The 21,891-nt window shown below is 51.8% G+C and overlaps 1 protein-coding gene across 2 annotated transcripts in view; it reads right to left on the bottom strand.

Annotated features, from left to right (window-relative positions):
• Positions 1-21,891, bottom strand: part of ADAMTS13 (ADAM metallopeptidase with thrombospondin type 1 motif 13) — a 447,185-nt gene that overhangs the window by 104,477 nt on the left and 320,817 nt on the right. For both annotated transcript variants that reach the window (XM_069609349.1, XM_069609350.1), the window contains exons 23-24: positions 17,771-17,960; positions 5,376-5,508 (exon numbers count right to left, since the gene is read on the bottom strand). In XM_069609349.1, the coding sequence (XP_069465450.1) occupies positions 5,376-5,508; positions 17,771-17,960 (323 nt within the window). The remainder of the gene's footprint in view (positions 1-5,375; positions 5,509-17,770; positions 17,961-21,891) is intronic.

Genomic DNA, 21,891 nt, shown 5'->3' with positions numbered 1-21,891 from the left:
AATAGTTAGAAATACAGACCTACATCGAGTAGGCAGGTCAAAAGGTAGCTAGAGAGACAAAATATATCTAAGGCGGAGAGCCAGAGAGATAGCTAGAAAGACAGACCTACATCGAGTAGGCAGGTCAAAAGGTAGCTAGAGAGACAAAATATATCTAAGGCGGAGAGCCAGAACAATAGTTAGAAATACAGACCTACATCGAGTAGGCAGGTCAAAAGGTAGCTAGAGAGACAAAATATATGGAAGGCAGAGAGCCAGAACAATAGTTAGAAATACATACCTACATCGAGTAGGCAGGTCAAAAGGTAGCTAGAGAGACAAAATATATGGAAGGCAGAGAGCCAGAACATTAGTTAGAAATACAGACCTACATCGAGTAGGCAGGTCAAAAGGTAGCTTCAGAGACACGATATATCTAAGGCGGAGAGCCAGAGAGATAGCTAGAAAGACAGACCTACATCGAGTAGGCAGGTCAAAAGGTAGCTAGAGAGACAAGATATATGGAAGGCGGAGAGCCAGAGAGATAGCTAGAAAGACAGACCGACATCGAGTAGGCAGGTCAAAAGGTAGCTAGTTGAAGTGACAAGCTAATAAGTTCACAATTTGGCACCTAGATGGTTAGGCAGTCACATATGAGGCTTTTGAGTCTTTAGTAAACAGGTGCCTAGAAAGACAAGTGGCCGACAGGCATCCCCCACGAACCTCCGCCCTAGTCGGCTCTACCTTACGCAAGGTAGTTTGAGTCAGATCTAGGAGAATAGATGATTACACCGGATGCATGTGTGTTCAGGTAATTGCAAGCTATTATTGCCAGTGTAAGGAGTCAAAGGAATGCAGCCATGTATATATTTTTAAGTTAGAGGTACAACTAGTTACAACACAACTCCAGATCACACTTCAAGAGACACAGATTCGGGTGTCTGTATTATTCGGCCAAAAAGTTAGGTCATCAGGGAAAGTTACCCACATCAGGAAATTAGGAAGGAGACATAGCCTCTTTGAAAAATAGGATGACCTCTCACGCCAACCTGGAAACCATCGGGCAATAATGTGTGGGTAGAAGTGCCCAGCAGAAAGGGTAATGTGTGGCTAGAAGTGCCCGGCAGAAAGGGTAATGTGTGGATAGAAGTTCCCAGCAGAAAGGGTAATGTGTGGTAGAAGTGCCCGGCAGAAAGGGTAATGTGTGGATAGAAGTTCCCAGCAGAAAGGGTAATGTGTGGTAGAAGTGCCCGGCAGAAAGGGTAATGTGTGCATAGAAGTGCCCGGCAGAAAGGGTAATGTGTGGATAGAAGTTCCCAGCAGAAAGGGTAATGTGTGGTAGAAGTGCCCGGCAGAAAGGATAATGTGTGCATAGAAGTGCCCGGCAGAAAGGGTAATGCGTGGATAGAAGTGCCCAGCAGAAAGCGTAATGTGTGGATAGAAGTGCCCGGCAGAAAGGGTAATGTGTGGATAGAAGAACCTGGCAGAAAGGGTAATGTGTCGATAGAAGTGCCCGGCAAAAATGGTAATGTGTACATAGAAGTGCCCGGCAGAAAGGGTAATGTGTGGATAGAAGTGCCCGGCAGAAAGGGTAATGTGAGGATAGAATTTCCCATCAGAAAGGGTAATGTGTACATAGAAGTGCCGGGCAGAAAGGGCAATGAGTGGATAGTAGTGCCCGGCAGAAAGGCTAATGTGTGCATAGAAGTGCCCAGCAGAAAGGGTAATGTGTGGTTAGAAGTGCCCGGCAGAAAGGGTAATGTGAGGATAGAAGTGCCCATCAGACAGGGTAATGTGTGGCTAGAAGTGCCCATCAGAAAGGGTAATGTGTGGAAAGAAGTGCCCATCAGAAAGGGTTTATGTGAGGATAGAAGTGCCCATCAGAAAGGGTAATGTGAGGATAGAAGTGCCCAGCAGAAAGGGTAATGTGAGGATAGAAGTGCCCATCAGAAAGGGCAATGTGTGGATAGAAGTGCTTAGCAGAAAGGGCAATGTGTGGATAGAAGTGCCCATCAGAAAGGGTAATGTGTCGATAGAAGTGCCCGGCAGAAAGCGTAATGTGTGGATAGAAGAGCCCAGCAGAAAGGGTAATGTGAGGATAGAAGTGCCCATCAGAAAGGGCAAAGTGTGGATAGAAGTGCCCAGCAGAAAGGCTAATGTGTGAATAGAAGTGCCCAGACGTACGGGTAATGTGAGGATAGAAATGCCCATCAGAAAGGGTAATGTGTGGATAGAACTGCCTGGCAGTTTTGGTAATGTGTGGATGGAAGTGCCCAGCGGAAAGGGTAATGTGTGGTAGAAGTGCCCGGCAGAAAGGGTAATGTGTGCATAGAAATGCCCGGCAGAAAGGGTAATGTGTGGATAGAAGTGCCTGGCAGAAAGGGTAATGTGTGGGTAGAAGTGCCCATCAGAAAGGGTAATGTGTGGATAGAACTTCCCAGCAGACAGGGTAATGTGTGGATAAAAGTGCCCATCAGAAACGGTAATGTGTGGATAGAAGTGCCCATCAGAAAAGGTAATGTGTGGATAGAAGTGCCCAGCAGAAAGGGTAATGTGTGGAAAGAACTGCCCAGCAGAAAGGGTAATGTGTGGAAAGAACTGCCCAGCAGAAAGGGTAATGTGTGGATAGAAGTGCTCAGCAGAAAGGGTAATGTGTGGATAGAAGTGCCCATCAGAAAGGGTAATGTGAGGATAGAATTGACCATAAGAAAGGGTAATGTGTGGATAGAAGTGGCCGGCAGAAAGGGTAATGTGTGGCTAGAAGTGCCCAGCAGAAAGGGTAATGTGAGGATAGAAGTTCCCATCAGAAAGGGTAATGTGTGGATAGAAGTGTCCAGCCGATCGGGTAATGTGAGGATAGAATTGCCCATCAGAAAGGGTAATGTGTGGTAGAAGTGCCCGGCAGAAAGGGTAATGTGCGCATAGAAATGCCCGGCAGAAAGGGTAATGTGTGGATAGAAGTGCCCAGCAGAAAGGGTAATGTGAGGATAGAAGTGCCCATCAGAAAGGGTAATGTGTGGATAGAACTGCCCGGCAGAAAGGTTAATGTGTGGAAAGAACTGCCCAGCAGAAAGGGTAATGTGTGGATAGAAGTGCCCAGCAGAAAGGGTAATGTGTGGAAAGAACTGTCCAGCAGAAAGGGTAATGTGTGGATAGAAGTGCTCAGCAGAAAGGGTAATGTGTGGATAGAAGTGCCCATCAGAAAGGGTAATGTGAGGATAGAATTTACCATCAGAAAGGGTAATGTGTGGATAGAAGTGCCCGGCAGAAAGGGTAATGTGTGGCTAGAAGTGCCCAGCAGAAAGGGTAATGTGTGGATAGAAGTGCCCATCAGAAAGGGTAATGTGTGGATAGAAGTGCCCAGCCGATCGGGTAATGTGAGGATAGAATTGCCCATCAAAAAGGGTAATGTGTGGTAGAAGTGCCCGGCAGAAATGGTAATGTGCGCATAGAAATGCCCGGCAGAAAGGGTAATGTGTGGATAGAAGTGCCCGGCAGAAAGGGTAATGTGAGGATAGAAGTGCCCATCAGAAAGGGTAATGTGTGGATAGAAGTGCCCAGCCGATCGGGTAATGTGAGGATAGAATTGCCCATCAGAAAGGGTAATGTGTGGTAGAAGTGCCCGGCAGAAAGGGTAATGTGTGGATAGAACTGCCCGGCAGAAAGGGTAATGTGTGGAAAGAACTGCCCAGCAGAAAGGGTAATGTGTGGAAAGAACTGCCCATCAGAAAGGGTAATGTGTGGATAGAAGTGCCCAGCAGAAAGGGTAATGTGAGGATAGAACTGCCCAGCAGAAAGGGTAATGTGTGGATAGAAGTGCCCAGCAGAAAGGGTAATGTGTGGTTAGAAGTACCCAGCAGAAAGGGTAATGTGTGGAAAGAAGTGCCCATCAGAAAGGGTAATGTGTGGAAAGAAGTGCCCATCAGAAAGGGTAATGTGGAAAGAAGTGCCCAGCAGAAAGGGTAATGTGTGGATAGAAGTACCGAGCAGAAAGGGTCATGTGGAAAGAAGTGCCCATCAGAAAGGGTAATGTGTGGTTAGAAGTACCCAGCAGAAAGGGTAATGTGGAAAGAAGTGCCCATCAGAAAGTATAATGTGTGGAAAGAAGTGCCCACCAGAAAGGGTAATGTGTGGTTAGAAGTACCCAGCAGAAAGGGTAATGTGGAAAGAAGTGCCCATCAGAAAGGGTAATGTGTGGAAAGAAGTGCCCACCAGAAAGGGTAATGTGGAAAGAAGTGCCCATCAGAAAGGGTAATGTGTGGAAAGAAGTGCCCACCAGAAAGGGTAATGTGGAAAGAAGGGCCCAGCAGAAAGGGTAATGTGTGGATAGAAGTACCCAGCAGAAAGGGTAATGTGTGGATAGAACTGCCCAGCAGAAAGGGTAATGTGTGGTTAGAAGTACCCAGCAGAAAGGGTAATGTGTGGATAGAAGTACCCAGTAGAAAGGGTAATGTGGAAAGAAGTGCCCATCAGAAAGGGTAATGTGTGGAAAGAAGTGCCCACCAGAAAGGGTAATGTGGAAAGAAGTGCCCACCAGAAAGGGTAATGTGTGGAAAGAAGTGCCCACCAGAAAGGGTAATGTGGAAAGAAGTGCCCAGCAGAAAGGGTAATGTGTGGATAGAACTGCCCGGCAGAAAGGGTAATGTGTGGAAAGAACTGCCCAGCAGAAAGGGTAATGTGTGGAAATAACTGCCCAGCAGAAAGGGTAATGTGTGGATAGAAGTGCCCAGCAGAAAGGGTAATGTGTGGATAGAAGTGCCCAGCAGAAAGGGTAATGTGTGGTTAGAAGTACCCAGCAGAAAGGGTAATGTGTGGAAAGAAGTGCCCATCAGAAAGGGTAATGTGTGGAAAGAAGTGCCCACCAGAAAGGGTAATGTGGAAAGAAGTGCCCAGCAGAAAGGGTAATGTGTGGTAGAAGGGCCCGGCAGAAAGGGTAAGGTGTGGATAGAAGTGCCCATCAGAAACGGTAATGTGTCGAAAGAAGTGCCCAGCAGAAAGGGTAACGTGGAACGAAGTGCCCAGTAGAAAGGGTGATGTGTGGATAGAAGTGCCCAGCTTACAATTACTGACGAGGAAAAGAACAACTCAAAAATAGCGTATTTGGTGGGAAACAGTGAAATAACCATGCGAGTAAATAAGGAAATCACTTCTAATGGAACTTCTTTATATAGAAGTCAGTAATGTTTAAATTGCTAGTTAATGTGCTTTCCAGATCACAAGGGTAAGCAAAGCCCCTGTGCTAACACCCTCAGGGCCTTCGGTGTAGTGAGGACATCGTTACAATGCACAGTTCTGAACCACCCTTGATTATCACTGCTCAATGGGTGGCAGCCATTGCTGTTCTTCATGAATAAAAGAAATGGGCAGGGAGCGTGAAAACCACAGTTTCAACTCACCTGTTCCGCAGGTAACTGTGCACTCCGCAACTACTGGACTCCAAACATACAGGCGGGCCGCCTTCCAGGCCCTGACATCCGGAATCGCGGTGACCTCTGCACTTTCGTTTCTTAGTAAAAGGTTCTCTTTCGCCTTCGGGTGTAAAGGAAGAACTGGGCGTCATCAAGAAGAGCCCGTGCAAGCGACATCCCTCCCCCAGCAAAACAGTAACAGGGCGGCGAGAAACCAAACCCAGAACATGCAATGAACATGCACAAGACACAGGGCAAAGCATGGCCCAGAGAACAGCCCCCCTGTGCAAGCCTGCAATGCCATGCACTCTAGGGTGGGAATAGGACCTACGGCGGAGTCTGCAGATCTCCCCAACCAAAAGATTGCCACAACACTACCAACAGCATTAATGTAGCCACAGCAAAAATACTCCAAGAGCAAAGTACCCCCAGTGGATGTTTTTGTTAAGCACAGCCACAAAGCAATGGGGTTCATGTACTTCCCTAACTTCCCGAGGCAGTATTGTGGGCCTGTGGGGACATCACGTGATCACGGGAGCGAGGTCTCGCGAGATCTCGTTCCGACGTGATCTCGCAGACCCGCGCCCCGCGCCCAAGAACGTTGCCGCCAGTAGCAGGCTGGCAGAGCGCCAGACAGCCGGCCTGACAAGCGCTGCTCCTGATAGTGAGCCTACGCACCTGGGGCCCTGACAGCTTGCACGCCAAACTTCCAGGGCATAAGTCCAATGCCACAGGAGGCCTCATGGGGGCCCGGGAAGTCTACAGCGTGCAGTACCACTGCACACCCTGCCTCCAGTGAAGTAACTGGGAGGCCCAGCCTGACATTGTGAGTACCTGATCCTGACCAGCATATGGACCATTGAGCTCACCTGTTCTGTTATATATAATAAAGCCAGTTAGAAATGTCCAAGCGTCCTGTTGTCCTTAGAGGCCACAACATAACTGGCGACGAAGATATCAGAGTACCCACGGACCCATCATGCAAGGCGCCACACCGCCCCCTGCGTTCCTCCCCTCACTGGGGACCCCGGCAATCCTATGGATGTAATGGGAGCCTCTGTTCTCCACGTATCTGGAGGCCATAGGCGGCACAGGATATGCCCCCGCCAGGAAGAAGGCTATGCTGCTGAACGCAATGGGCGTCGAGGGGCAGCGCATTTTTGCCAGTTTAACGGCTATACCTACAAAGAGGCAACCCGTCGCATCGTAAAGCGGTTCACAAATAAAGAGAACGTGGTGTTACACATGCTGAGATTCTACACCCGTAAGCAAGAAGGGAGCGAACCCGTGGACGACTACATCACCAAGATGAGGGAGCTGGCATCCTTATGCGCCTTCGGCGATAACGTGGAACAAGTCATCTGCGACATGCTGGTCGTTCACACAAATTCCAGGAAAGTGCAGGACAAGTTCATACAGGAAAAAGAAGTGACCCTCGACAAGGCCATCCAAATCGCCAGGGCCGAGGAAGAAACCTCCAGCAGGCGCAAAGAGGCGGGAAGTCATCTACCTGTACCCAAGTTTACGGCGCTACAATGGAGAGGGCGCAGAGACAAGCAGTCCCGTGACAGCCCCAGAGACAAAGGCCCCAGGCAGAGGGATGTGCCGAAATGCTACAGATGTGCCAGCACCAAACACATGACGAACGACCGTGACTGCCCCTCCAGAAACAAGGAGTGCTCCAAGTGCGGACGCATTGGTCACGTGGCCCCGGCTTGCACGTGGCGGGAAAACACTGTTTCCCGCGTCGATTGCGACCACGCCTCAAGCGACGAGGACGAGCTACAGGACAGACCCATGGTCATCATGGTCAACGCGTTCGATGCCAGGAGAGAGAAGCCCCACTGCACCATTAAAGTGGACGGCATGGAAACACGCATCATGGCAGACTCAGGGTCAGACCTCACTATCCTTCCCATCGACACGTACAAGGAGATGATGGGACAAGCAAAAGTAGAGATTAGAACAACCAGGCAAAAGCCGACGTTCTTTGGAGGTGCAACTGTCGACCTTTTGGGTTACATAAGAGCCCAAATTGAATTCAAAGGGAGGTCTACCACCAACAAGGTGTACTTCTCACCCAAAGGTCCAGCCGTGCTCGGGTGGGATGATCAACACAGACTCAGCATTAAACTAGACCCCAGCACTCCGGAACAGGTACTCATGGTCTCCTCAGGAGAAGCGCTAAATTTCAAGGAGATTTTCCCAAGCCTGTTTTCCGAGAAACCAGGGAAAGTGAGAGACTTTGTCCACAAGATTTGTTTGAAACCCAATGCCGTGCCTGTGAAACACAAAGTTAGACCAGTGCCTGCCACGGCGAGGCCTGCGTTAGATGCCTGAGTTCGGCTGAGTTCGATGGTTCTAGTCAAGAAGAAATCCAGCAACGACCTCAGAATATGCATCGACCTGAGAAGTCTGAATCTAGAGGTTGTCACTGATAGCTTTCCGCTCCCCAGCATCAGCGAAATTGTCCTAATGATGAAAGAGGCGGCAATCTTCTCGAAGCTGGACCCGCGTGACTCCTATCACCAGATTCCACTACACAAGTCTTCGCGCCCTCTTACGGCATTCATCACTCCTTTCGGCACCTTTCAATACACCCGCATGCCGTTTGTGCTGTCCTCGGCAGCGTCCGCATTTCAGAGAATGATGAATTCCCTACTCAAAGGACTCACAAACATCTCATTCTTTCAGGACGACATCCTCGTGTATGCCAAGGACAACGAGACCCATGAAAAAGCACTCAGGGCAGTCCTGAGCAAGCTTCAGGAGGCAGGCGTTCATCTTCGCCACGAGAAATGTGTCTTTCGAGTGAGCAAGGTAGAATACCTTGGGTACTGCATCTCAAGCGAAGGGGTGTGCCCCAAGAAGAACTTTATGGAGGCCATAGCAGACGCCCCGGCCCCGATGTCCAGAGATGAACTCCGCTTGTTCCTGGGCCTAGCGGAGTACTACGCAAAATTTGTCCCAAGGTTCTCCGAAACCACGTCCCCCATGAGGGAACTTCTGAAGAAAGGGGTGACCTACTCCTGGGGGCCAGTGCAAGACGAAGCCTTCACTGAAATCAAAAGTAGGATTCTGCACACACCATGCCTAAAACCCTTCAACCCTGAATGGGACACCTGCATCACTACGGAGGCCAGCGCGTACGGACTGGGGGCCACCCTGACCCAGAAGAAGGGCGACACTGAAAATATCATGGCATTTGCATCTAAAGCACTATCGTCAGCGGAGAAGAATTACTCCACCGTAGAGAAAGAAATGTTGGCTTGTGCCTGGGCCGTTGACTACTTCAGATCGTACGTTTGGGGCACGAAATTTAGATTGGTCACGGACCACAAACCCCTCATCCCCATGTTGAGCCCAGGCGGCACCAAGACTACCACCCCGAGACTGGCCAGGATCGCCACAAAACTTCAAGAGTACACGTACGAGATAGCCCACATTGCCAGCTGGAAAAACGCACAAGCGGACTGCATGTCCAGGCTCCTGAACCAAAGCGCCCCTGGGACCACATTCTTAGAAGACGAATGTGTCGTAGCCTCTATAGGCGACTTGAGGAACGGCGAGTACATGGACCTGAGTGAGCACCACTGGCAGGAGGAGTTTGAGCAGGACGATGCCCTACGGCGCGTAGCAGCCTGGGTCCGCGAAGGGTGGCCTGATGGTAGAGCGATTCCCGAAGGCCTACGTCCTTACTGGAAGGTGAATGACGAAATCACTGCCATGAACGGTCTCATTCTGAGAGGCGACCAAGTGATCCCGCCTAGCGGAATTCGCAAAGTAATACTGTGCAGAGCGCACTCAGGCCATTTGGGGTGCAACATGACCATGCACAGGATACGCGACGCCTACTGGTGGCCAGGCATGGATCAGGACATACGACAAATGGTTGAAAGGTGTCATGAGTGCACTAACAGCGACAAGCGCCTGTCTGTGAGACAAGCCCCCATGTTGCCAACCGAAATCCCCAAAGGAGTGTGGAGCAAACTAGGGTTGGACTTCATCGGGCCGCTGGACAGCATGCCCCCAGAATATAAATATCGGATAGTCACGGTCGACTACTTCTCAAAATGGGTCGAAGTTGACTTCACTTCGGACATCACCACAAACACAGTCATTGAAGCACTCACCGCCATATTCCAGCGCGAAGGCCTCCCGGAGGAAATTGTGACAGCCAATGGTGCCCAGTTAGTCTCTCGAGAAATGGAGAAATTCCTCAAACTCAACAATATTCAACAGCAAAGAGCAAGTCTCTACCACCCACAGGCCAATGGCCTGGTCGAACGGGCGAACCGCTTCATCAAAGGGGCGCTGCAACTAGCGCATGCCTCGGGCCTAAACCCGTACAAGACTGTCAAGGAGGCCGTTGCAGCCCACCGCATCACTCCCAATGCTGTCACCGGCATATCACCATTCCATCTGCTAAGGGGGAGAAGGGCAGCATCCACACTGGCACCACCGTGGCTCCATCAAGTGAGGGCTGACGAAGATGTGGACATGGAAGACGTAGTCTTTTGCATGCAGCGGAACAAAGAAGCCATGAAGGCTCAAGGGGACACGCTCAGGCCGCTCGCCACACAGCGGCCAACAGAGGCGACCTGGTTAAGATACGCCTCCCCCACAAAGACACCTCAACTGGCTCCAAATACAGCAGTCCCATAGAAGTCTTTGCCAAAGGGTCAAACAACATCTCCACCAGCGATGGAAGGAAATGGAATCTAGAAAGGGTGGCCATGTACCGCAGGAAAGAAGCTATTGAACAGCCACACTGGGAAACCGGAGAAGATCAAGGCCAGCAAGAGCCATCCGAAAACCCTCGCCAGTCAGGAAGAGATACCTCGGAGATACCCTACGGCGGCGAGCTCTCGAACACCAACTCCCCAACCCCACTCAGGGATTTACCCCGCAGGGCAAGACAAGGAGAACCTGAATCACCCGCATCTCCCCAAGAGTACTCCCGCAACCCTGCCCCGCTTCTAGATCAGGGCAGACCACAGAGAGAGAAAAGGAAACCCAGCAAGTTTGCAGACTTCGTCATGGAATGACCATCCATCCTTTTCCCAGCAAAGGAGGTGTGTGGGGACATCACGTGATCGCGGGAGCGAGGTCTCGCGGGATCTCGTTCCGACATGATCTTGCGGACCCGTGCCCCACGAAAAGAACATTGCCAACAGTAGCAGGCTGGCAGAGCGCCAGACAGCCGGCCCGACAAGCGCTGCTCCTGATAGTGAGCCTACGCACCTGGGGCCCTGACAGCTTGCATGCCAAACTTCCAGGGCATAAGTCCAATGCCACAGGAGGCCTCATGGGGGCCCTGGAAGTCTACCGCGTGCAGTACCACTGCACACCCTGCCTCCAGTGAAGTAACTGGGAGGCCCAGCCTGATATTGTGAGTACCTGCTCCTGACCAGCATATGGACCATTGAGCTCACCTGTTCTGTTATATATAATAAAGCCAGTTAGAACTGTCCAAGCGTCCTGTCATCCTTAGCGGCCACAACAGGGCCGTAGGATTGAAGGGGTTGGTGGCAGAAACTACAGAAACGAGGAAATCCTCTTGAAATTAGGACACACCATAAACAGTTTTTCGCTTGTGAAGCAAAGAAAACCTGTAGGGTGGGCATTAGCAGGAGTTATGTGTTCCCACAGCGGCCAAGTGGCAAAGATGGGCAACTTTAGGTCAGTGTTGGATGGAAATCCGAACACATACCAGCATGGCAGGAGCCAGTGCCACTCCAGCATGGCAGCAGCCAGTGCCAAACCAGCATGGCAGGAGCCAGTGCTACTTATGGAATAGGAAAGTCCTTTCCACAGACAGCAGGGCGGCACATGTCATTTGGGAAATGTTTGAGCTGCATGAAGGAACGTTGGGTAATCGTGGCAGGTACATGCCAGGTAAGTCCCCTTGTGTGGAATAATGTTTCCTTTCAGGAAGTGCGTGTGGTTATCTGGTTTGTCCACAAGCTTCTCCCTATGGCCAGAGCACTGGGGACCCTGGAAGAGGTTGAATCTTCTACGTCCTTGGTCCAAAGGGGCGTGTGAACAATTGCTGGAGTGCTGGAAGGCCAGAAATCGGAGCGAGCCAGCATTCATACTTGTGTACTTTAGATGGGTCTTCGAAGTAACAAAACCTTCTAAGTTCTCTCTCAGAATCCACAACCAGTCGCTCTTACGCACTGATGCGGTCTTGCTTTTGAAAAAAATCCTACATTATATTTTCTGTTTCGACTAACTTGAACGAGGAGGGTCATCTCCTTGTATCTCCCTTGAAGGGCCCTCCACTGGAGCAGTCCTTTCAAGACTCTAGAGTCTGGGACGGTTCGTGTGTGCAGAAGCCTACCCCGCTGAGCCCCCCCAAAACCCACGTTTAAATGCTGTTTTGAATTCTGGTGATTGTTTGTAGTGTCTGAGTAGATTGTCCCTATTCCTGTCTGCTGCCCATGCATGCCATGGGATTGTGTCCTTATGGGGAAGAAAGACCTGTTGTCTTCATTGCGGTCCAGCAGGCGATGACCTTGGGCCGCAATGACCTGGTGCCGCACAGTTCATGGACGCCAATGCGGTCCGGTAGGCGTTGACCTGGTGCCGCACAGTTCATGGAAGCCAATGCGGTCTGGCAGGCGGTGACCTGGTGCCGCACAGATCATGGATGCCAATGCGGTCCGGCAAGCGGTGACCTGGTGCCGCACAGTTCATGGATGCCAATGTGGTCCAGCAGGCGGTGACCTGGTGCTGCAATGACCTGGTGCTGCACAGATCAAGGATGCCAATGCCGTCCAGCAGGCGGTGACCTGGTGCCGCACGTTCATGGAAGCCAATGCGGTCCAGCAGGCGTTGACCTGGTGCTGCACAGTTCATGGAAGCCAATGCGGTCCAGCAGGTGATGACCTGGTGCCGCACAGTTCATGTAAGCCAATGCGGTCCGGCAGGCGGTGACCTGGTGCTGCACAGATCATGGATGCCAATGCGGTCCAGCAGGCGATGACCTGGTGCTGCAATGACCTGCTGCTGCACAGATCATGGATGCCAATGCGGTCCGGCAGGCGATGACCTGGTGCTGCAATGACCTGGTGTCGCACAGTCCATGGAAGCCAATGCGGTCCAGCAGGCGATGAGCTGGTGCCGCACAGTTCATGGAAGCCAATCCAGTCCAGCAGGCGGTGACCTGGTGCTGCACAGATCATGGAAGCAAATGTGGTCCAGCAGGCGATGACCTGGTGCCGCACAGCTCATGGAAGCCAATGCGGTCCAGCAGGCGGAGACCTGATGCCGCACAGTTAATGGAAGCCAATGCGGTCCAGCAGGCGATGACCTTGTGCCGCACAGTTCATGGAAGCCAATGCGGTCCAGCAGGCGATGATGACCTGGTGCCGCACAGTTCATGGAAGCCAATGCGGTCCAGCTAGCGGTGACCTGGTGCCGCACAGATCATGGAAGCCATTGCGGTCCAGCAGGCGATGACCTGGTGCCGCACAGCTCATGGAAGCCAATGTGGTCCAGCAGGCGATGACCTGGTGCTGCACAGATAATGGAAGCCAATGCGGTCCAGCAGGCGGAGACCTGGTGCCGCACAGTTCATGGAAGCCAATGCGGTCCAGCAGGCGATGACCTGGTGCCGCACAGTTCATGGAAGCCAATGCGGTCCAGCAGGCGGAGACCTGGTGCCGCACAGTTCATGGAAGCCAATGCGGTCCAGCAGGCGGTGACCTGGTGCCGCACAGTTCATGGAAGCCAATGCGGTCCAGCTGGCGGTGACCTGGTGCCGTACAGATCATGGAAGCCATTGCGGTCCAGCAGGCGGTGACCTGGTGCCGCACAGTTCATGGAAGCCAATGCGGTCCAGCAGGCAGTGACCTGGTGCCGCACAGTTCATCGAAGCCAATGCGGTCCAGCAGGCGGTGACCTGGTGCCGCACAGTTCATGGACGCCAATGCGGTCCAGCAGGCGGTGACCTGGTGCCGCATAGATCATGGACGCCAATGCGGTCCAGCAGGCGGTGACCTGGTGCCGCACAGTTCATGGAAGCCAATGCGTCCAGCTAGCGGTGACCTGGTGCCGCATAGATCATGGACGCCAATGCGGTCCGGCAGGCGATGACCTGGTGCTGCAATGACCTGGTGTCGCACAGTCCATGGAAGCCAATGCGGTCCAGCAGGCGATGAGCTGGTGCCGCACAGTTCATGGAAGCCAATCCAGTCCAGCAGGCGGTGACCTGGTGCTGCACAGATCATGGAAGCCAATGTGGTCCAGCAGGCGATGACCTGGTGCCGCACAGCTCATGGAAGCCAATGCGGTCCAGCAGGCGGAGACCTGATGCCGCACAGTTAATGGAAGCCAATGCGGTCCAGCAGGCGATGACCTTGTGCCGCACAGTTCATGGAAGCCAATGCGGTCCAGCAGGCGATGATGACCTGGTGCCGCACAGTTCATGGAAGCCAATGCGGTCCAGCTAGCGGTGACCTGGTGCCGCACAGATCATGGAAGCCATTGCGGTCCAGCAGGCGATGACCTGGTGCCGCACAGCTCATGGAAGCCAATGTGGTCCAGCAGGCGATGACCTGGTGCTGCACAGATAATGGAAGCCAATGCGGTCCAGCAGGCGGAGACCTGGTGCCGCACAGTTCATGGAAGCCAATGCGGTCCAGCAGGCGATGACCTGGTGCCGCACAGTTCATGGAAGCCAATGCGGTCCAGCAGGCGGAGACCTGGTGCCGCACAGTTCATGGAAGCCAATGCGGTCCAGCAGGCGGTGACCTGGTGCCGCACAGTTCATGGAAGCCAATGCGGTCCAGCTGGCGGTGACCTGGTGCTGTACAGATCATGGAAGCCATTGCGGTCCAGCAGGCGGTGACCTGGTGCCGCACAGTTCATGGAAGCCAATGCGGTCCAGCAGGCAGTGACCTGGTGCCGCACAGTTCATCGAAGCCAATGCGGTCCAGCAGGCGGTGACCTGGTGCCGCACAGTTCATGGACGCCAATGCGGTCCAGCAGGCGGTGACCTGGTGCCGCATAGATCATGGACGCCAATGCGGTCCAGCAGGCGGTGACCTGGTGCCGCACAGTTCATGGAAGCCAATGCGTCCAGCTAGCGGTGACCTGGTGCCGCATAGATCATGGACGCCAATGCGGTCCAGCAGGCGGTGACCTGGTGCCGCATAGATCATGGACGCCAATGCGGTCCAGCAGGCGGTGACCTGGTGCCGCACAGTTCATGGAAGCCAATGCGTCCAGCTAGCGGTGACCTGGTGCCGCACAGATCATGGAAGCCAATGCGGTCCAGCAGGCGGTGACCTGGTGCCGCACAGATCATGGATGCCAATGCGGTCCAGCAGGCGGTGACCTGGTGCCGCACAGATCATGGATGCCAATGTAGTCCAGCAGGCGGTGACCTGGTGCCGCACAGTTCATGGAAGCCAATGCGGTCCAGCAGGCGGTGACCTGGTGCCGCACAGTTCATGGACGCCAATGCGGTCCAGCAGGCGGTGACCTGGTGCCGCATAGATCATGGACGCCAATGCGGTCCAGCAGGCGGTGACCTGGTGCCGCATAGATCATGGACGCCAATGCGGTCCAGCAGGCGGTGACCTGGTGCCGCACAGTTCATGGAAGCCAATGCGTCCAGCTAGCGGTGACCTGGTGCCGCACAGATCATGGAAGCCAATGCGGTCCAGCAGGCGGTGACCTGGTGCCGCACAGATCATGGATGCCAATGCGGTCCAGCAGGCGGTGACCTGGTGCCGCACAGATCATGGATGCCAATGTAGTCCAGCAGGCGGTGACCTGGTGCCGCACAGTTCATGGAAGCCACACTCGAGCGGATTGAGAGGATCTATGTCATTTTTGCGACCCCTAGAAGTGCGACAGCCGAAAATACTGACTTTTTTCTTTTTTTAACCCCCTTTACAACACATACATATGCAGGGGGAGAACCCTGCAGCCCCCATTCTTGTATTAGAACCTATACCCCCCTCCCACATATATATGTGGTGTAAAGGGGATCCCAAAAAGAAATGTGGGACTTTTCGGGAGTCGGGGTTCTGGAGGCGACATGTTTATGAGTATTGTTGTGAATCTTGGACTGGGGCATTGCGGAATCGTCCTGGGAACATATAAGTGAATGACGTTTACACCGACCATCGCTCTCACACCCTAAAACTCTGGACTCAGAACCAACTCACAGTGGAAGTCTCTGAACTGACCTTGGGCTGCCTTAAGGATGCACAGTCTCCATCATTGCTAGAGACTTCAGAAGTATAGATATCTACAGTGCCCAGGAGAAGGTATTCACTGCCACTGTAGCCAGAGCCAATTCATAAATATGAGTTAAGATGAAACCAATTTGCATAGACTTTTCCCAGAATTCCATTACTAGTCCCTTTTGATTGGCTGGATGGATTTGAATGACATTTTCCAGAGAATGTCTGGCGGACATTTTGGGGGAAACCTCATCAGAATCAGTCCAGAGAGTCTCAGTCTATTAGCAACAGAACTTTGGGAAAATTGAATGCAAATTGTTTTTGTCTTAAATATAGAGCTATCTTGCCAAGAGCCTATATGTGTTGGGATTGTGTCTGACTTCTACAGCGTATAGCCTCCATGTTCTCATAGACTCACTGCTTGACATTAGATAAAGAGCTGAGAATGCTGACGCGCCAGGGAGGTTAAGGAGGACAACCTTTGGACCTCACCATATCATTCTGTGGCTTGAACTCATGGTTGGTTATTCAAGCAGTCCCACACTCAAGAACGCACAAATGCATGCATGCACTTCTGCCTTCCCAGCCTCCAAAACATATGCCTGTATGGATGGGGCAGTGCACATGACATGGCTCATATATGCATGATAGCAACCCCACAACAGGCTTTTGCATGTTAACAGGAACAATGGACAGAGCGTACCATAGACATGGAAAGGGCCCTACTCATAACTAGCACTGTAGATTGTCATAGACCAAGGGAGCAACAGGTGCCTTGAGACTACTATAAGGTTCAAAGAAACGATAAAACACCAAGGTTGGACAATGGCAGAACCAAACACAAATAATCCTCCTTGTGAAAGTGGGTGGGTGTAGGGAGAACAAGGCAAGTAGGAAGAGCGTTTTGAACATAACGAGGCATCTTCTGGACTCCTGTTTTCTTGATCCCGCTTGGGTTGCGATTCTCACCAGATTATCTTATGACTTGTTCCCTTGGAAGGACCTGGGAGTTCTCCAACCCACTCCTGAATATGGCTTTCTGCAAATGTATAGCTGTCTTTCCCCTCCTTTCTTGGTTGCTCCCAGAAAGTATTATGTATTATCCCTGGGCTTGCAACTCACACCAGAACTGCAACTATGGCGCCTGGCCAGCCCGTCTCTTTCTCTCTCTCTCTGGTTTCTGCTTTCCCTAGGGCCTTTTGGCTTTGGACCTATCAGTCCTCTAGCCCAGGTCCACATGACTTTTAACTCTGCAAGCCTTCACGCCCTGGCGGCACCCCAGATCAGACCTGAGTGTTTCACCTTTCATCTCTCAGCATCCCCGAAAGCCTCCACTACTCTAGGTGTGGACAATGCCAGCTTCCTTTTCTGGCCCCTGATGCCCACTGCCAGCACACCTCCCTTTCTCTTTCTCTCTTCTCTGCCTCTTGCTCTCCTCCACTCTGCATCTCTGGCTCCTCTGTCCCTCCTCCAACACCTTCCATCTCCTTCACCTTCCTGCTATCCTTTCTCAGGTGTACAGGATAGTGTTTCCTTGGTTTTGTCGAGGCCCATGTTTCCTCAGCCCGAGACTTTAAACGGGGGAGCAGCAATCTTGGGATCAGAAGGCTCTGTCATGGCAGCTTCCTGATTGGCTAAGCTTCCATCCGGTCTGCGTGTGTGGTGCCAGCCTTCACTGGGATGGTACCTTGTAGCCCCACATCCACCCAGGGTCCCCCGATCTTTCCTTATTGAATATTGATTCAGGTGGGGATTGCATCTGCAGTCTAGTCCATGGGCTGCACTCACTTGTGTTCTCTCTTTTGTGTACTGTTTGCAGTCTGGGCTTGTGGATCACGGTCTGTGTTTTCCAGAGCTTGAGTCCCTTATCCTAGCAGAGGCTGGGGTGGGTGGCCGGAGTTAGTTGGCTGGAATATGGTAGAACCCCCGAGAGACCACCGAGAGGTGTTTGCATCACAGAGCAGGCGGCTTCCTCTGGCTCTCAGGGTCCTCTCTGCCCCTGTTTCCGGTCTCTGATATGTGACTAAGTTATGCATAGTATATTTTGCCCATTGCAAGTGTTCCTCCTCTCTTTCAGCATGTCCAAAAAAAACCAGAAAGGCATGCACATAACATGCAGTGTTCATGCAAAGGAGCATAGCGACAGCATAGGTAGCATGCATGGTTGGGATCCGGCACACTTACCGAATTCCAGCCCAGGGGACAGATATTCACCACACACTGAACCAGTGCCGGAGGCTTTTCCTGATCTTCACACTGGGTGTCCTCCACAATCCACTCCACTCCAGCATTAAACTGAACGCAGGACAGGTTCCGCTCGGCCACGCCAGAGCCGCAGATCGCAGAGCATGGGCCTGGCTCGGACGCCGTCCACCTAAACCAGAAAGCTTCAGTTTGGTAAAACCAACCTACGTTGCTCTTCATTGGAGGATGGCATGGAACGTTACTCCTGGGCTGCCATTCGTTGCTACCATAAGAATGGTAAGAAGTTAAGGGTATGCATGAACATGTGTGTGCAAAAGGTCTGGGAGCCCCTCTACCGAGAATGAACAAGGTCAAATAACTTGTTCTCTGGGTAGATTCCCGCTCCAGAGGGTCTACAACTACGTATTAGCTCACTGTACCTTTCAGAGGAGAAATAGCCATTTGCATATCAGTCTTTGTCCCACCCTCAAGGGCAGTCCAGCACCGAAATGCTAGGCAATTCTCCTCTGAACAAGAGCACCAACAGCAACCCCAGACATGTGTTTCGGCCTAGTCAGGCCTCATCAGTGAGGTGAAGCTGTGCCTCTCTAAGCACAGTGAGCAAGGGGTCCATCATGTATGAACATGTGGTTGGTTGCGTAGCAGAATGCAATTTGCTATTGTCCCGCCCAGGAAGTGTCAGGCCAAAGTTCCAGCTGAGTATAAGAAGGGACTTCAGTTGAGTAGATGGCCAACTAGCAGCATGTGAGCAGATGCCCAACTAGCAGCATGCCCCGCGATTCAAGAGGTCCCCATGGGCAATCTATGTAGCTAGGCTTCAGCTAAGCCCTCATGGAGCCGTGCCATGAGTGCTTAGCTGAAGCTGCATAGATTGTGGCCCTCATGGGGCCGTCCCATGACTGCTTAGATGAAGATTCAGAGCTTCTAGCCTTCATGGGGCCGTCTCATGGCTGCTTAGCTGAAGCTGCAGAGATTGTAGCCCTCATGGGGCCGTCCCATGACTGCTTAGCTGAAGCTGCAGAGATTGTAGCCCTCATGGGGCCATCCAATGACTGCTTAGCTGAAGCTGCATAGAGTGTATCCCTCATGGAACAGCCCCATGCCTGCTTAGCTGAAGCTGCAGAAAGTGTAGCCCTCAGGCGACCGCCCCATGACCGCTTAGCTGAAGATGCAGAGATTGTAGCCCTCATGGAACCGCCCCATGACTGCTTAGCTGAAGCTTCATAGATTGTAGCCCTCATGCGACCGCCCCATGACTGCTTAGCTGAAGCTGCAGAGATTGCAGCCCTCATGGGACCGTCCCGTCACTGCTTAGCTGAACGTGCTTACATGTAGCCCTCATGGGACCGTCCCATGACTGCTTAGCTGAAGCTGCAGAAAGTGTAGCCCTCATGGGACCGTCCCATGACTGCTTAGCTGAACGTGCTTACATTGTAGCCCTCATGGGACCATCCCATGACTGCTTAGCTGAAGTTGCAGAAAGTGTAGCCCTCATGGAACCGTCCCTTGACTGCTTAGCTGAAGCTGCATAGATTGTAGCCCTCATGGGACGTCCCTTGACTGCTTAGCTGAAGCTGCATAGATTGTAGCCCCCATGGGACCGTCCCATGACTCTTTAGCTGAAGCTGCATAGATTGTAGCCCTCGTGGGACCGTCCCATGACTTCTTAGCTGAAGCTGCATAGATTGTAGCCCTCATGGGACCATCCCATGACTGCTTAGCTGAAGCTGCATACATTGGGACCGTCCCATGACTGCCTAGCTGAAGCTGCAGAGATTTTAGCCCTCATGGGGCCATCCCATGACTGCTTAACTGAAGCTGCATAGAGTGTAGCCCTCATGGAACTGCCGCATACCTGCTTAGCTGAAGCTGCAGAAAGTGTAGCCCTCAGGCGACCGCCCCATGACTGCTTAGCTGAAGCTGCAGAGATTGTAGCCCTCATGGGACCGTCCCATGACTGCTTAGCTTAACGTGCATACATTGTAGCCCTCATGGGACCGTCCCATGACTGATTAGCTGAAGCTGCATACATTGGGACCGTCCCATGACTGCTTAGCTGAAGCTGCAGAGATTGTAGCCCTCATGGGACCGCCCCATGACTGCTTAGCTTAACGTGCATACATTGTAGCCCTCATGGGACCGTCCCATGACTGATTAGCTGAAGCTGCATACATTGGGACCGTCCCATGACTGCTTAGCTGAAGCTGCAGAGATTGTAGCCCTCATGGGACCGTCCCATGACTGATTAGCTGAAGCTGCATACATTGGGACCGTCCCATGACTGCTTAGCTGAAGCTGCAGAGATTGTAGCCCTCATGGGACCGTCGCATGACTGCTTAGCTGAAGCTGGAGAGATTGTATCCCTCATGGGACCGTCCCATGACTGCTTAGCTGAACGTGCTTACATTGTAGCCCTCATGGGACCGTCCGATGACTGCTTAGCTGAAGCTGCAGAAAGTGTAGCCCTCATGTGACCGTCCCATGACTGCTTAGCTGAAGCTGCATAGATTGTAGCCCTCATGGGACCGTCGCATGACTGCTTAGCTGAAGCTGCATAGATTGTAGCCCTCATGGGACCGTCGCATGACTGCTTCGCTAAAGATGCATAGATTGTAGCCCTCATGGGACCGTCGCATGACTGCTTAGCTGAAGCTGCATAGATTGTAGTGATACTTTTCATCCAATTATCAAGACCCGGAGAACCCAACCGGGTTTCTGCAGGGAAAAGTAAGTGCGAGGAGCAACTAGGCTGAGTTGAAGTGCATGGTTCTGCATGCCCTGCAGCCCAGGGACTAGCAACAGCAAGAAGGACGTAACAACAGACTAACGGGGCTAGCTTGACTTCTAGACTGGAAGGTGTACACATGGCACACAGAACTACCTGACTGAACACACAGACTTAAGCCAAGTATCAGGTAACTGCAGACGCAAAGGTATTCAGACAAAGGGGAATGATGAGGAAGGAGTGGGTATTTGTAAGGATATCGGATTATGGATTTCGTAAATCAAATATACATTGTGTAGGCCCTGAACTACCTACCCACAAAGAGCAAATGTTTAAATAAATATTCAGGGTCATTACAATATGTCTTTCTGCAAACCAAGTTAAGAAGAAAGGAATTCGGGAAAAACATACACGTTCTAGTGAGGAAATGTTCTCCACAAAACATCTGGCCAATGCATGCAGCCAACACATACCACCTCCCCCAAACCTTCAAGAATCCACAGAGCATGTCATGGAGAAGGGATAGGAATGCAAAAACGCGCAACACCCAACCCCCCCCCCCCCGCCCTCCCCTTCAAACCTTGCGGAATCATCAGGTCATGTCATGGAGAAGGGATGAATGCAAAAATGAGTACCACCTCCCCCAAACCTTCCAGAATCCACAGTGTATGTCATGGAGAAGGGATAGGAATGCAAAAATGAGTGTCACCTCCCCCAAACCTTCCAGAATCCACAGTGTATGTCATGGAGAAGGGATAGGAATGCAAAAACGAGTACCACCTCCCCCAAACCTTCCAGAATCCACAGTGTATGTCATGGAGAAGGGATAGGAATGCAAAAATGAGTGCCACCTCCCCCAAACCTTCCAGAATCCACAGTGTATGTTATGGAGAAGGGATAGGAATACAAAAATGAGTGCCACCCCCCAAACCTTCCAGAATTCACAGTGCATGTCAGAGAGAAGAGATAGGAATGCAAAAATGAGTTCCACCCCCCGCCCCAAAAACATTCCAGAATCCACAGTGCATGTCATAGAGAAGGGATAGGAATGCAACAATGAGTACCTCCTCCGCCAAACCTTCCAGAATCCACAGCACATGTCATAGAGAAGGGATAGGAATGCAAAAATGGGTAATGGACTTTGTACACTTTTGAATGAAGGAGTCAGGGACTGAATGAGTGACTGACAGAAATAATGAGTGCATGTGTGTATTAAAAAAAAGACCTCCGTCGTCTTTGTATGACATTAAAGTCAGTAGGATATCTTAGCGGCTTAATGCCACAGGAAATCTACGGGTCCAGAGTTGTAATCCCGGTACAGCCAATTTAACCATTGATCAATCCAAGGTCATTAAACAAACTAGTACCACTTACA

This window comes from Ambystoma mexicanum, chromosome 8 (genome assembly GCF_040938575.1).
Source record: "Ambystoma mexicanum isolate Mex_15411 chromosome 8, UKY_AmexF1_1, whole genome shotgun sequence".
In the NCBI taxonomy this organism is placed as follows: domain Eukaryota; kingdom Metazoa; phylum Chordata; class Amphibia; order Caudata; family Ambystomatidae; genus Ambystoma; species Ambystoma mexicanum.
This window is presented reverse-complemented; position numbering and strand designations above follow the sequence as displayed.